The sequence below is a fragment of the Thermobia domestica genome, chromosome 7 (assembly GCF_964235325.1).
Source record: "Thermobia domestica chromosome 7, izTheDome1.hap1.1, whole genome shotgun sequence".
NCBI classification, from domain to species: Eukaryota; Metazoa; Arthropoda; class Insecta; order Zygentoma; family Lepismatidae; genus Thermobia; species Thermobia domestica.
Genome location: NC_137460.1, coordinates 180,814,086 through 180,831,891, shown reverse-complemented (window position 1 = coordinate 180,831,891; position 17,806 = coordinate 180,814,086). Strand labels below are relative to the sequence as shown.

Here is a 17,806-nt window from a genome sequence, read left to right as displayed (position 1 = left end):
TTCCTATACTTACCATTGTTTACCTTCCTTGTCATATCAATTACTATGAAACCATAATCTTCTTGCCAACATTTTGAACATATCTCTTTAAATTTATCATAAGACATATCTCCCCCAACAAACTCATTATACACATGTTTAAGATTAGTATAATCTTGTCTGAATATACATAGGAAGTTGACGTTATCTCTTATAAGCTGTTTAGGTACTTTTGAATATGTTTGTGCAAGATAGAAACAGTCTAAATGTCTATGCCTACCTCTTGTAAAGTAATTTCTAACAGTATCTTGATTCTCCAAAATGTAATCGTCAAACACAACAACAGAGTATTTTTCACATTCATCAATAGGCACAATAGAATCATTACCGCTTAAGAACGTTGCTATTTGCTTCTTAAACTTTAGTTCTGCTTTCTCAAATCGATCTTTTAACTGCTCATACTTTAGCTGATTCATGCTTTTAGAATATATGTAGAAGTAATTATTGTTTAACCAACCTGGCTGTAATAAGAAGTTAAAGAGCAAAAACGTTTTACCACACCCCGACGAACCTACGATAAGGCATCGAACATCATCAGGTATAAGCTCTCCATTTCTTTTCTTAGCTGTTGTTTCTTTTATCATCTCTTTTACATCCCAATTAATAGTTTTCTTACTCATTTATTATAGAGAAAATCGTCCTTTACACACGTCGGGAAAATCGACGGCTGTTGTGTAGATGTTAAAACACTTCGGTTGTTATCCATCTCTTAAACTCTTTGGCTTTGGGTAGTTTTGAACGTAGAACCAAAGAGTACAGCCCAGACTCATTGATGAAGATTGTATGAGGCTGTGAATTAACAGGGGGCGTTTCTTGTACACCCCCCTTTATATACGACAGTTGTGTTTTATCATCTTCGTCTATGTGTTTAGTCAGTGCTTGTACGTTTACAAGACTTTCAGGTCCTTCACATGTGAAGGGCCAAGGATTAGAGACTTGACTTGTATTTACATAGCCTATCTTATATCTTTAAGTTGTTCTCTGATCTTAAGCAACATATCTTTTATATATTCGCTATCCATTTCACCATTCAATGTTATTATCATCTCTAACTGTTCTTTAAATGAGTTAATACAAGTGACAATGGTTTTATATTCGTCTTTTCTTTTGCTTATGTTTAACTTAGAAGACAAATCTGTTATTATAGCACTTCCAGTTGCAAGAGACGTTGTTAATATTGAGTAAATTGTTACAGGTATAAAAATATTAATAAACCCAGTTGTTGCAGAAAGAATAACTGATAACGTGATCAAAGTGTAGTATGCATATTTAACAATTTGTAGTTTTCTCTTTTTCTTCTTTAAACTGTATTCTAACTTTTGAATGACATCTTCTATTAACTTGATTACTTTCTCTCTTGGAATATCTTTAGGTAAATCAAACTCATTCATTTATTATATAATAAATGGCTAAGGTATTTAAGCTAGCGAGTGATACTTCTGTTTTAAAGAAGAAACTCCATTACGAATTAGACAACAAGAGCAACTATTTAAGCATAGGACTAGTTGGGTTTTACAGTACATATCTAACTCCAAACATAACAACACAAAAAAACAGTCTCTCATATGGTGATAGACAAGTTTTTATACCAGAAGGGCAATACAGCTTAAACAGTCTTAATGAATATTTAAAATCTCAATCCATCAACATAACATTATCAGAAGATCATTTAAGAAATAGAGTTAAAATTGAAACTGATAGTAATGATGTTACAATTGGGAGTATAGGCACTGTCCTCGGGTTTAATGTTTTTGAAGTTTTAGAAAAGAACAAAACACATATTGGAAGTAAGTTACCAAAGTTTCATCCGTTTGATACTATAAATGTTCACTGTAATATAGCAGATGGCATGTTTGTTAAAGATACAGAAAACACACATAGAGAAACAGGAATTTTAGCATCATTCAAAACAGATGCCGAGTTCAAACACAGTATTATTTACGAGCCTACTTATCCATTATTTTTCCCTATATCCAAAGACAAGGTTGATAATTTTGAGATAAGGATAACAGATGAGAATGATTCCTTAATTGATTTTGGTGGAGCAACAACAACTGTACTTTTGCAAACCAAGATTTTCTCTTAGATAAATAGGAAGATGTGTTCTATTAAAGGTTGTATTTTTAGTGTTCCTTATAACGAGCTAAAGGATTTAAATATTGATCATGTATTAACAAAGAAACAACTTAATGATAAAGCCAAGAAAATTAAAGAAGGTAAAGGAATGGATTTAACTTTAACTACTGCACAAATGAAAAAGATTAAGAAAGAGCATATTGGCGGTTTTATCTTTACAATTCCAGCCATTCTAGCAGCTTTAGGAGCAGTTGGCTCATTAGCAGGTGGTGCAGCAGCGATTACTAAAACTACTTGATGCTAAGAAGAATAATCAAGAATTTGAAGAACAAAAAAGACACAATATGGCTATGGAAGAAAAGCAGGGAGCAGGTAAACCAAAGAAGTCAAAAAACTAAAACCATTGACCAACTTCGATATAGAGAGGTTGGCTAAAGAATTAAAGATAAAACGATTTAGAGGTGTATTTATGAGTGATGAACTTCCACAAAAACCTTATGTACATAAGTGTAGCGTAGTTAACCTTGATAAATCAGAAAACATTGGTACTCATTGGATATGCTATTGGAAAGATAACAACATAAAGTACGTGTTCGATTCTTATGGTGGTGTTCCTCCTAAACAACTGGCACAATATCTTGGTACCGAAAACTTCTTTTACAATGACGAACGAATACAAGACTTTAACTCAGTTATATGTGGTCATCTTTGTGTTAAGGTTTTAAATCTTCTAAATCAAGGGTATTCTTTTAGCGACGTTATGTATATGATTAAAAATGATTAAGTGCTTTTATGGTTTGTATCCATAAAAGTTTTTCTTTAAGATAAATATGGAAGCTATACACAATAGATTTTTAGATTATTTTGAGAAGCATGAGGATGAACTAGATGCACTAGATAGATATAATTTTTATCAGTATTTTCAGGATGTTAGCGAGATAGACTTAAAAGATAAAGACAACGTATATAATGTTATTGATCTATGGAAAAGGTTAATACCAAAAGCTTTGTACACGGAAGAAGAGTTGGAAAAGTTACGTCCAATAATTACCTTAAATGACTTGTTGTCGAATTATATCTCTAGACCATTACAATGCAGTTATTGTGGTAGTAAGTCATTAACAAAAGGTATGAGTAGTTACATTTGTGATGATTGTTCTGTAGAGAGTGGTTGGGTTTACAGTACTTGTGAAGAAACGAAAGCTGCTTGCGTACGAAAACCATGGTATGATACTATAAAAAGATTTAAGTTACAGTTATCTCGCTTGCAAGCTTTACAGGATAGAATTATTCCTGAAGAGGTGCTCAAGGTGTTAAATGATGAACTTAGAGATATACCAAGAGATTTAATATCAACAAAAGATGTTCTAAAAGTACTAAAGAGAAACAAATACACGAAATATTATGACGATGTCTATTTAATACACTATCACCTTGATCAAAAACCATTAAAATTACAACATATGGAGGAAACACTTATAAACGACTTCGAAAACTTACACGAGGTCTTTAGGGAGCTGTATCCGAAAAGAGCATTGTTTATTAACTTGAAGTGTGTACTGTACTATCTGTTGAAAAAGCATGATGTTCATGTTGATATTGATTTTAAACGCTCACCTAGACAAATAGAGATGTTAAAGAAATGTTTTGAAAAACTAGGATGGGCATTTTCTGTATAATAAATGAGTATGGATATATTTGGTAATGTTAAAGATAGAAAAGGTGATGTTGATATTAGTGAGGAAAAATTAAAATTGTTGGAGAATTTAAATGATATTGCTAGCGTAAGTCAACTTAGATCAATAGAAGCCCAATTAGAGAACGATAGAAAACGATTTGAAGATGCATTAGAAACGTTACAAGACACATACATAAAGAAAGAAGATTTTCAAAATATTAGGATGGATACTACTAAACTGGTTATGCAGAAAGAAACCATGCCTCTACTATATCGATTAAAAGTTAAATACGTTAAGGAGCCAATCTTTAGAATATTTAATCTCTCTAACGGTTAGAAATTTCTCTATAATGGGAAAATAATGCACATGGACTTAAGTTTGGATAAATACTTTCTAGATATATATTTGGGTGATACTTTGATTAAAGAGATACCTTTTGACTTTAAGAAGAACGACATAATTACGATTAAACCAAATAAAAATTCTGCTATGGAAGAAGGACAATTATTGTTTGTTGTAATGTACATAGAAAGAGAGCTTTCCTAAAGACGTTTGCTATATAATAAATATGGATATCTTTGGTAATGTTAAAATGACATCAGAATTAGATAATACAGTTGTGAGAAAAGATATTGCTCTGTTGAAAGAAGAGCTTAACTTCATCAAACGGAGTTATGTTATAGAGCTTCATAGTCGATTGATATCAGAAAATGTTGAAACTCCGTTCTTTTTAATACATAATCTCTCTATCACATACAAATTTCTTTATAAAGGTAGGATAATGCATATAGAGTCATCTTACAATACGTATTATATAGATATATATTTAAATGATTCTCTAGTTGAAACTTTTCCATTGCACTTTAATACAAATGATAATTTAGCAATTAGACCATCTAAAGATTCTGGTCTGAAACATGGTAAATTACTATTGCTTCTTATGCATGTAGAAAGAGAAGACGAAGATAGTGATGATGATGGAGAGAATGTTGATAGCATAATATTAAACAGCGATAGTTATTGATTTTCTATATAATAAACAGGATGTATTGTGTTAAGTGTAAGAAACTGACAGATACGAAGAAAGATACTATTCGAATTGAACAAACAAAGAATGGAAGATATCTAAAGAAAGGTATTTGTTCTGTATGTGGTGTTACTAAAACCCAATTCGTTAAAAAGCTTGATTGACTAGAAGAAGGTAAAGGTGTTAGAAAAGACATTATAGAAGAAATTCATAAACCATCTAGAAAAAACTTTGACAGATTAAGTGTAGTTATAAAAGGTATCGATGATCTTTGGCAGGCTGATCTTGTAGAAATGGATAGCGGAGTATTAAAAGGTGTTTCCAAAATCAATAAAGGTTATAAGTATTTGCTAACGATTATAGATGTGTTCTCGAAATATGCGTTTGCTGTTCCTGTTAAAGATAAGAGTGGGAAAAATGTTACAGAAGCATTCGAATCCATATTAAGAACGAGAAAACCTAGTAACTTACAAACAGATCAAGGTAAAGAGTTTTACAATAAAAAGTTTAAGAAGTTGATGGATGAAAATAAGATTAATCACTACTCAACCTATAGTGGTAAGATAGCTTCTGTTGTTGAGAGACTTAATCGAACACTTAAGCAGAACATGTGGAAAAGGTTCACGACACAAGGGAACTACAAATGGATAGAGATATTACCAACACTAGTTAAAGAGTATAATCATCAAATTCATAGAACAATTGGTTTAAAACCTATAGAAGTTAACAAGAAGAATGAGAGAACAATATTGGAGAAAGTGTATCAAAAAGAATATAAGCGTGTTAAGCCCAAATACAAGTTAGGTGATCATGTTCGTATAAGTAAATCGAAAGGGTTATTTGAGAAAGGATATACACCTAATTGGTCAACAGAAGTATTTGTTATTAGTGAAGTTATTCCATCTAATCCGCCTACATATAGAATTAAAGATTTAGAAGAAGAGGATGTGCAAGGTAGATTTTACGAACCAGAACTATTAAAGACGAAACATAATGATGAATACTTTGTAGAAAAGGTGTTGAGAAAGAAAGGTGATAAAGTATATGTCAAATGGCTAGGGTTTGATGATTCGCATAATAGTTGGATAGATAAAAGTAATGTTGTAGTGTAAATATAAAATGTTTGTCTTTTATGGTTATTATGCCATAAAAGGTTGGTTTAAATGAGATAAAGGGGTAACGAAACGATACCCCCCATAACATATATTTCTAGCGCTTGTATTCGAGCTGTGGAAATTATCAAAAAAAGGCGATGGGAACGATTCTACCAACCGCTCATTTGTGTGGATAAAAACTCCGAAAATGATTAAATAAACATTTTTATATAATAAATATGAGTACTATGAATAATTCTCCTAGTTTAAACGATATTTGTTACGAGCAGATCAAGGATCAGTATTGGTATGGAATTTTTGGCGACTTTAAACTGATTATAGACAAGAACACTGGATACTTCAATGCTACTAAACTGTGTCAGGTCAATGGTAGAAGGTTCGATCACTGGTTAGAAAATAAAGGATCAAAAGAACTAATTAAAAAGTTAGAAGAAAAGTATCAGTCTAAAAAATATATTACATGATTTTAGGAGGAAGACCAAGGATAATCACGGGTACATATGTTCATCCAGACTTGTTCCAAGAAATAAAAAGATGGTCTCAATTGAAAAAAGATAATGATAAGTCAGGTTTTGTTTATATAGCAACTACCAAACAGCACCAAGAGAAGAGTATATATAAAGTGGGTTATACAAAAAACCTTGAACAACGCCTAGATCAGTTTAATGAGTGTAGACTTGACTTCGAGTTATTTTATTATGAAGAAACCTATAAGACAAATGATGCTAAAAAGTTAGAGTCACTTGTGCATAAACAATTAGATGAATTTAAATATAAAGGTGAATTTTTCAAGTGTGAACTTAACACGATCAAAGAAGTTATAGAAGAAATTCAAGATGATGAAGTAATCGAAAAATTAAAAGGATTGGAGTTAAAAGATGAATAGGTGTAAAAAGGTAAAGGCAATGAGTTTTGGACCGAATTCGGGCTACTTTGAAAATTTATAAGAACTCATAACATATTTCCAGGGACCGAATTCGGGCCGATGAAATTATCAAAGAAGACCAGCTTCTCAGTTTTATAACAAGAAATTAGGTGGAGCAGATCTGCACCACCAAAACACGAGTAAAGTCCAGGCTCGTTGATAGAATACTATAATGAAAAAACCGGTAGCTGGAATCCCATCGGGCGCTCTACTTATCAAATAACAGGAAGAGCAATGGAGCACTTTTGCTCTGTTGCTCTACATAAAATTAAGTGGAGCAGATATGCTCCGGTAAAAATAAAGATTTTCTATATAATAAATATGAGTACTATGGATAGTTCTCTTAGTTTAAACGATATTTGTTACGAGCAGATCAAGGATCAGTATTGGTATGGAATTTTTGGTGATTTCAAGTTGATTATAGATAAGAGCACAGGATACTTCAATGCTACTAAGTTGTGTCAAGATGGAGGAAAGAAATTTTATAAATGGTTAGAAAATAAACAATCTAAAGAGTTAATTTCTTATATAAAGTCATTGCAACGAATTCGTGGGGATGACTTTAAGATTGTTAAAGGTGGGCAATTAGGTATTATACGAGGAACATATGTTCCGAAAGAGTTAATATTTAATATAGCAAGATGGGTTTCACCAGATTTTTATATTAAATGTAATGAAATTATTATTAATTACTTCACTCAGGAATTTAGACAGTATCAACAAGACAATGAAGAGTTACAAAAAAGAGTAGAAGAAATAGATCAAACAATGGAGAGATTGAGAATTCAAAACGAGAGCTTAAAAGAAATTGCAGCACCATATACAGATGATGTTTCAAAAGATAATTGCCTAATCATATATAAGAAGAACAAACCTAATGATCCTTTCCCTTATTATGCTATCAGATGTCAAAAGAGAAGTCTATATAAGCCTCTTAATGAAGCAGAAGAAAAATATCCGAATCATGTAATAATATACGAAAAGTTTAGAGATCCTAACAGTATTAAGCTATTCAACCTAATGCAGCAAGAACTAGATATTCGTAAAGGTAAGGGTAATGAGTTTTGGACATCACTATCAGAAAAAGAATTGGTTAAAGAAATTGATTGTTTATATGATCGGTTATTATCTGATAATTAAGGTTGGTTTTCTATATAACAAATATGGAAGCGCATTTTGATTTATTACATGATAGACTTAAACTAATTCATCATGATCTTAAACTCTTAGCAGCACTACTAGAGAAGCAAATACTGTTAAAGGAAAAAGAGTTATTAGTAATGCAACAAAAAACATCTGATTTGAGTAGTGATGATGAATACAAATATGGTAGTGATGATTATGATGATGCTGATGATGAGTAAGTTTACAAAAATGATTCAGTTTTAAATGTGTATATGTGACTTTGATGGGTTAATCCCATGAAAGCCGTGTTCTAATACAACGCTTAATATGTAGACAATAGCAGGGGTGTACAATGTTAAGCGTTGTACTAGGACAAATGAAAATGAACTGAAATAACCCGGTGAAGAGTACTAACGAAGATTTTCTATAGTATAAATAAGATGAGTAATTATAATAGATTTACTGTAGTAGAGTTAAGACGCCAATGTAAAGAGAGAGGAATCAAAAGATATTCCCGATTAAGAAAAGCAGAACTGATAGACCTTCTTAAACAACATGACGATGAACAAAGCAGAAGGCAGATTAGAAATATATACCCATTTCAACAAGAAGTGTTCTCTGAAAGCGAAATAGCACAAAATACACCAAAGTTAAAGCGAAAGCATTTGAAAAAGTTATTTCCATTTGATGATGATTTATTTACAAATAAAAAATATTACGAGATCTTAAATGTTAATGAGCCGACATACAATGAAAAATTTAAATCCTATACAACAGATTACAAAATAAAACTGAGAAATATAACAGGTGAAACACTTACTGAAACAATACAAATATTACACACAGCAGTAGACGATATGATTGACCAAGCTAAACAAGCTTCCAATTTTAAAAAGAATGACAGAATAAGAGTTGTTGTGCACAACGATGGATTTTGGACTAAAGCAATATCAACACCAATAACAACTGAACTAAATGCTAGAAATGTATTAACACACGTGCAAAGAATTGTAACATCTGACGAAACAATCAATATTGAAGAAACAACATTTAATATTCAAATCATTAACATGCCTAGAGGAAGTAAAACAAACAGACGATTATTAAACCTTGCAGAAGACAAAAAAGCTAAAAGATGTATTACCAAAATCAATAACAATGACAATTTGTGTTGTCCACGTGCAATCATTTCAGCCTTAACGTATAAAACAAATGTAATACTTGATCAAGAGCTAACACCACAAAACATTAAAGATATAAGACGTGGAAGAAAAATACAGACAAAATTAACTGAGAGACTTTGTAATCGTTTACCGAGCTACTGTGAAGACGGTTTTACATTAGACGATATTAAACAATGTGAAGAACTATTAAACATTCAAATTAAAGTTGTATGTGCTGAAAACATGAACGCTATTATTTACTCAGGGCAAGACAAAGAGGTGAATATTTATTTATATAAAAGTGGAAATCATTTTGACGCAATTAACAGCATGCAAGCTTTTATTGGAAGTGTTTATTATTGTGAAAAGTGTGATACAGCATACGATCATAAAGAAAAACACAAATCATGTATACGAATTATACCAATTTGTAATATGTGTAAGCAATCTAAACATCAAGAAGAAGAGATTGATAACATTTTTTGTGAAGCTTGTAATCGATTTTGTTATAACCAAACATGTAAAGATAACCATTCAGTTGTTTGTAAAGAAGTTTATAAGTGTAAAGGCTGTAATAAAATTTTATTAAGATATAAGAAACACAAGTGTGGATATTACTACTGTATCAACTGTAATTGTGTAGCTAAAGAAAACGTTCACAAATGTTACATGCAATACAAACGCCAGAAAGGTTATTGTGATGATGAATGTGTGTGTAATGCTAAAAAAGAATTAACTGTTACAGATTTGTTTATTATGCTATACAAGACTTATGGTATCGAAGATCGTGGTAAGAAAATTGTTAAAGAAAAAAACATGTACGAGACCATGGTTAAGTGGAGGAAACTTCAAAAGATATATGATGCATGGAACAACAACAAGTTAACAGTAGATGACTTTAAGCATATAATTAAGAACTTTCTAAAGTCGAGTATTAAACAAATGAACAGTTGTAATTACACAGAAAAGTATATATGGTTTGATTACGAAGCACAACAAGACACAGGAATTCATAAAGCTAATTATGTAGTTGCTCATGATTTTAAAGGTAGCAAATATTACTTTGAAACAAATGACGATTTTTGTAAGTGGTTAGTTTCAAAAGAACATAGTGGTTACACTTGTATTGCGCATAATGCCAAAGCTTATGATTCGTACTTTGTTCTTCAGTACTGCATTAAGAATGCTTTGAAACCTTACACTATATATAACGGCTCTAAGCTAATGTTACTTGAAATTCCAAAAGCAAACATAAAAATTATTGATAGTATTAACTTTGTAGCACAACCATTATCGAGTTTTCCTAAGACATTTGGTGTAAAAGAATTAAAGAAAGGTTATTTTCCACATTTGTTTAATAAGCCTGAAAATCAAAACTATGTTGTGCCAATACCTAACGCAAAATACTATGGGATTAGTACCATGAAAAAAGATCAAAGAGAAGCGTTTCTTAAGTGGCATCAAGAAAGAAGAGAAGAAAATTATGTGTTTAACTTTAAAAAAGAGTTAAGAGAGTATTGTGATTCGGATGTAGATATTTTAAGAAGAGGTTGTTTAGAACTAAGAAATCAGTTTTTAGAAATAGCAAACATTGATCCATTTCAATACTTAACAATTGCAAGTGTGTGTATGGGCATTTATAGATCAAAATACATACAAGAAAACACAATTGGTATTATTAAAGAAGAAAAGAAAGAAAAATACTCTAAACAGTCTATTGCATGGTTAAATTCTTTTAAGAACAATAATATTAAACACGCGTTAAACAATGGGGAAGTAACGATATGTGGATCTAAAGTTGATGGTTACGATTATAAAACAAAGACAGTGTATTAATATCACGGTTGTTTCTGGCATGGTTGCAACAAATGTTTTGAGAAGTATACTATCAACAATGTCAATCACGAAACAATGGAAGATCTATATGAGAAAACAAGAAGATCTCAACAAATAAAAGAAGCTGGTTATAATCTTATAGAGATGTGGGAGTGTGATTGGTTAAAAGATAAAAGAGCCAAACAGTTAATTCAAAAAACTAGTCTTATTGAGAAACTAAAGTTCAGAGATGCATTCTTTGGTGGTAGAACCAATGCTTCAAAATTAAAAGTTACTAATAAGAAGATGAAATATATATCGATGTGTGCAGCTTGTATCCAACTGTTTTGTTTTATGATCAATTTCCTATTGGCCACTCAACAACATTAAAGTCTATCTCTCCTGAAAAATACAAGTGTAAAAAGTACTTTGGTTATATACTTTGTAAAGTTCTTCCGCCAAAACAATTGTATCATCCTGTATTACCAGTTAAAGATAACAATATTAATAAGTTGGTGTTTCCCTTATGTATTCAATGTATGATAAATCAAACTAAGGCGTGTACACACAGTGACGAACAAAGAATGATAACAGGTACTTGGACAACTATAGAGTTAGATAAAGCTTTAGAGAAAGGTTATGAGTTAATTGAAATTTACGAGATTCAACATTTTCCCAAAACAAGTAACAAACTCTTTAGAGGTTACATTAAAGACTTCATGAAAATCAAATTAGAAACATCACCATGGGAAGATGACTTTCAAACAAAAGATGATTATATTAAAACTATTAAAGACACACTGAATATTGATTTAAATCCTGATCAAATAATGGCAAATCCTGGTAAGAGAGCAGTTGCAAAAATTTGTTTAAATTCGTTATGGGGAAAGTTTGGCCAAAGACAAAACTTAACTCAAACTGAATACATTACAGATGTTAGAAGATGGTACGAGTTACTTTTAGATGACAAATTAGAAATATCTGAATGTTTGTTTATCAGCGACGAGATGGTTCAAGTTTCATATAAATACAAAGACGTATATGTTAACAATTCTTATTCCACTAATATTCACATTGCAACTTTTACAACAGCACATGCGAGGTTAAGACTTTATGACATGTTGGATAAGTTAGGTGAAGATGTAGCGTATTACGATACTGATTCTATTGTTTATATTGTTAATGGTATAGAAGTAAAGACTGGTAGTAACCTTGGTGAGTGGACAGATGAGTTAGGAAAAGATGTTTATATTATTGAGTGGTATTCAACTGGTCCAAAGAGTTATTACTACAAAACAGATAAAACAAAACTGTGATGAAAATTAAAGGATTTACTCTTAATTATGAGAACTCTTTGAATCTTAATGGTGAAAACATAAAAAAGGTTGTTAACAAAGAACTAGCGAACATAACTCTTAATTATAATCAAATAACAAGAGACAAAAGAACAAAAAATTTAGTTAACAAACCTGTGACTAAAGAGTTTCAAATGGATTACGACAAAAGAGTTGTTTTAAAGGAAAAAGATAATATCATCAATACTTTACCTTATGGTTATTAGGTTTAACTTTTAGATTTAGGTTTAGTTTTAGTTAGATTTAAGTCCTTTATGGTTATATATCATAAAGGTCATTATGTTCTGTCTTCTTATGTTCTGTGTGGCTTATGTTCTCCAAAGACAGTGGTCCGTACAGACGCGTAAAATTTGAACTTGATCATTGAAAAAGTGGTCCAAAAAAAAAGTGGTCCGTACAGACGCCTATACTACTCCCAGGACCTCGCAACAATTTGTTACAAGCTGCCATACATCATTAAAACAGGAGTAGAGTGACTGAATTATTTTGCTCTGTGGTTGAAAAGTAATAATGCAAAACAGACAATTATTGACTTGAAGAGATAGAATAGTTTAAAAGTTCTGACTAGGGAATAAAATCTTCATTTTTACGTCCTACGATTATCGCAGTTTTATAGAAAACCTGGAACGAAAGAGATTCAGCCCACTGAAGATTCTTTGCGAATATCATTTCAATGTGAATTTCGAACAAAGATCTAAGCTTACCTTCATGCTTACGTTACGTCAAACAACTAACATATAAGGTGGAAATTATTCAACTTTTTTCATAAGATGCAATCCAGCTTACTAATTAAAATTTTATAAGCTTTATATGTTATATGTTGATTGATTAAATGTTGCACCTGATAATATGTAGTCGTTACTGCTTGTTACATAGTATTAGCGTGTGTAATGGTTGTATGGGAGAGAGGAGTATTTAAACGCTAATATTCTAAAGTGAAATATTCACACCAAAATTAGGATAATTAAACACAGTGGCGTATTTAGGGGGGGGGCTTCCGGGCTTAAGCCCCCCCAAAATCTTACTTACTATAGTAAAGTATATGAAATATCTTGCAGAATTTTCACATTTTCAGGCAAAGCCCTCCCCGAAAGTTAGCAAAGCCCCCCGAAAGAAAATCGTAAATACGCCACTGATTAAACATTTTCAATAACTCCCTCTTAGACTTCGACTCTGGTTATAGGTCGATTACCGGTGATTACTGAAAGTTAATGATATTGAAATATACAAAGGAAGTTAGTATAATGTCTAGCAAGCATGTCTGCTTTGCAGCAAGTCTCAGGTTCGATTCCCTTGAGTGAAGTTTGAACGCATTATGGTGGTTCGGATCCTATCATAAACTATAGATTCACGTACCATTTAGCCACGGCATCGGTGATGAATTATAAAGGGACATTAACTCTAATACGTCAGAATACAGACAGATCGACTGATTCCCAGATATTCATAAGTAAAACTTATATTTTCCAAAACAGCAAATTACGTTAGTAGAGTGCTATTTTTTACTAAATATAGATCATGAACGGTTTGAAATTATGTTTATTCTGTTGTGTGAGAACGTTTCTCTATAGTTAGAATTGAGGACATCTTCGAAAGATCCCCTTCGGGAGGATGAACACTAAGAATCATGAAATTATAGGTGTAAACCTGAATGCAGTTTTACCCACTTATCTCAATAGTAATCTATGTAAATGTAAGGTCACTTGACAGGTCCAAATGTAAGGTCACTTGACCAAAGGCTTAGATAATGTCCCCACAAACTGCACGATGCGGGGCCACCAACTCCAGGGATGTAAAATATATAGAAAATGTTTAGAAAGTAGAGGCGAATAAGTAGGGGCTGCAGCGGGCAGGGGCTGTGTTGCAATAATGGACTATCAAAAACTTCCTGCTCAAGTCCTAAAATTTCACACGGCGTACACCATAGTCTTAAAATTTTCACAGAGTATACGCTAGTCTTAAAAATTTCACAGGTTATATATGCTAGCTTTGAATATAGTACTACAAGCCTTGAAGCAGAAAGTATGCGCAAATGACTAAGATTGAGCAATACACCTTCGTATACTCTCGACTACACCCCTGAATATATGCTTTTATTTTCTTAGTTTGCTTACATACGTGTGACGAAAATCTGGGAGGAACGCGACCACCCAAGCCCCTCGTTACGACGCCCATGATTAGATGAACCATAGCCGAATACTTCAGATAGTTTTGCTTCTTTATTTCTAAGTTTTCCTATGCTTTGCTGACTAAATATCAGTTGTCAGGGAGCTTTAAAACTTGCGATATAGAACCAAATCATTCTATTTTAATATCCTATTTAGCGAAAATAATAATAATAATAATATAAACGTCGATAATGAAGGGTAACAGATCACAGAAAGAGGCCTACTGGACGCCCAAAATAGTCTCCCTTTTCAAGACTGTGCGCTGCATATTCTTACACTATATTAAAAACGCTTTCAAAGATACCAAAATAAATAAATAAATAAAATAAAATAAAATAAATCTTTAGTTTAACATCCAACGGTTATGCCATCGATGGCTAAAGGAGACTGATGGAATTGCAAGTGAATGATGATGAAAAAAAGGTGGAATGAGAAAACGGGAAAATCCCGAGAAAACCAAAGTATATGCTATCGTCCTCCACGAACTCACTTGGCCTGGGATCGAACGAGTGACCCCTGAAACCAGAGATTGGCTGTAGCACTGAGCCAACGTGCTCCCGTCCGATGATACCAATCGTGTTAATCGTTTAATTGCAATAAATATTTTCGTTTTTAGTTTTCAGTATTGGCTTAATAATTTTGTAACTGGGTACTTGGAAAACGGGAAGGATTTCAATTAAAAACAGTTTGTGGGCTGGCCTAGATAGTTGCGATCTACACTTAACGTAATTATCTTAGAATGAGATTTTATTTACAAAATTGACAATTGAATTAACCATTAACAGTAGTGATTTATAAGATAATCCTATTTTAAGATCAATTAAAATTATTGATCAACTAATAACTGACTTTGATGACGTGCATTACACTAAGTGTTATCAATTTACGGTGTCTACATTTAATTCATTTAAAAAGTTCGTTATTGAATTCTTCGCCCTCACGCCTTCGCTTTTCCTCGCCCTCGCGCACCCTCACCCCCGCCATCGAAGCTTGTCCTCGCCCTCGCACACCCTCACCCTCGCCATTGAAGCTTGTCCTCGTCCTCGCGCACCCTCGCCCTCGCTGCCGAAACTTGTCCTCGCCTTCGCGCACCCTCGCCCTCGCCGTCGAAGCTTTTCCTCGCCCTCGCGCAACCTCACCCTCGCCATCGAAGCTTGTCCTCGCCCTCGCGCACCCTCGCCCTCGCTGCCGAAACTTGTCCTCGCCCTCGCGCACCCTCACCCTCTTCGTCGAAGCTTTTCCTCGCTCTCGCGCACCCTCACCCTCGCCATCGAAGCTTGTCCTTGCCCTCGCGCACCCTCGCCCTCGTGGCCAAAACTTGTCCTCGCCCTCGCGTCACTGTGGGCGAGGGAACTTGAGGGTGAGGATGCCCTCGAGAGGGCCACCCTCGCGAGGGTGAACATCTCTCTCTCGGTCACGATAAGTTCCTTGATGACTTTCTCCTCCCGGAACTTGGGGCAATCTCTGAACCAAGCAGAATGGGCAGCAGTACAGTTGTTACACATTTTGGATCCACCGTGCAAGGAGCAGGACCATATGGAGGGCAACCACAGTTCCCATTAGTGGCCGTCCCATTACAAGAAGGCGCAGAATGGCCAAAGCGTTGACAGTTGAAGCAGCGCAGCGGCAAAGGAATGTACAGTCTGACCTTCAACTGGAGTTAGCCAACCTTCAAAGCAGGAGGTAAGGTGGGCAAGTCGAACGTGACGATATATGAATGTGTCGCCTCTAGTTGTCCATTCTTCTTCACGTGGATCCGTTGGACTCCTGTAACATGGGAGTCGCGGAGCTCTGCACAGATTTCATCAAGAGGCACATCCTGCAAGTCACAGCAGGTAATCACACTCTTGCTGGAATTGAGCTGGTTCCTGCCTTCAATCAAGACAGAAACTGTGCCGAGGGACTCACATTGCAGCAGCAGCCGTGATTGTTTGTCACTGACGGTATAGACATCTAAAGTACCATTACGTAATTTTCTAATATGCCCATCTGTGAATGAACCCGTGGCGATGTGACAGAGTTGGAGATACACAGCTGTCTCTGCGCTTTTATCCTTAATTATCAGATAACGAAGGATGATTTTATTCTAATCTACTTTGCTTTGGTCGGGAACTGCGTTCGAAGCAGGGCGATGCGGAGCCATAATCGAAATAAGCCCAAAATCTTCTCCACTTCCCCGTCTGAGTTCCATGGTGGCCAACGAGGCTGGCAGGTCCTACCTGCATGACCCTTGTCAGCAAGCTGAGCTATCACCTCAAGTCAGGCTTGACAAGGGGACAGGGCCACTTGCACCACCGACTGATGGGTACTCTTGAAGACACTCACGTCCCACCGTGTTAGGGTAGGGATCCATGTTCCATTGGAGATCCCTGTGTCGCAGACTCCCAGCGTTCCCTTTCAGGGCATCGCTCCATCCGGCCCCGCTGGGTGCGCACACGTTTCACTCCGCCGTCTCATGATCCCAGGTCCGAGCGTCATCCAAACAATCCAGAGTCATATCAAGAACATAGCAGTGGTAGAAATCCAAAAATCCAGCCGGTTTACGTTGCTGCTAGCGATCGATAGGTTTTACAGGCAGGGTGATCAGCCCTACCTAACCCCCAACCTGGAGGACCAGTGGCTGATTGCAGTTCCGAAGAACTGGGCGATGGCAGCGCAACTTCCCGACGCCGTCGCCAGAGCCTCATCTGTGGAAGTAGGGTGCACCACGTGAAGGTGAGGATGGCGATGGGATAGGAGAGGCTTTAAGAGACACATCACTATCCCTTGCACCCCACATGTTTGTTTGCGTCCAAAAGTCGACAAAGTTGGGAAATTTTAAATTTATTTTACTTGATTGCAGTAATTTAATTGTCAAATTAAAATGGAATCGATACGGCCTTTTCGGTTACGGATCTGTGTTAAATTTAATGTATTTCAAAATTTGTTTGAACAGAATTAGTTTTCACGCAGTATATGCGTAGACTATATAACTCGAAAGGGCAACTGTAATGGAAAGGTCGTTAGGATTATAAGTAACATTTTATTTTCAGAACTCTTACTGTCAATCACAGCAGCGTATACATACGCTCGTTGTATTATAACAGTATAACAATCATTATCAATCGATTCTCTCGTATCAAATTTAGATGAAGCGATATTTTTAAACATTTGGTAATAGTCCTAGTGCAATGTCGGGTTTTGATTATTAGTTCAGGGATGTATCGGCGGAGGTGATTCGAGAAGTTTGGATCCTCCAGAACTTCTAATTTTTTAGAAAATTAGTACAATTTCAGGAGACAAATACACAAAATTAGTAACATTTTGTACAGGGCAAATT

The 17,806-nt window shown here is 34.4% G+C and overlaps 1 protein-coding gene across 1 annotated transcript; it reads left to right on the top strand.

Annotated features, from left to right (window-relative positions):
• Positions 1 to 11,548: 11,548 nt before the first annotated feature.
• LOC145689430 (uncharacterized) lies at positions 11,549 to 12,280 on the top strand. Its single transcript, XM_081763588.1, has one exon. It carries the CDS (start codon positions 11,549 to 11,551, stop codon positions 12,278 to 12,280), a length of 732 nt encoding a protein of 243 aa, XP_081619714.1.
• The last annotated feature ends 5,526 nt before the right edge of the window (positions 12,281 to 17,806 follow it).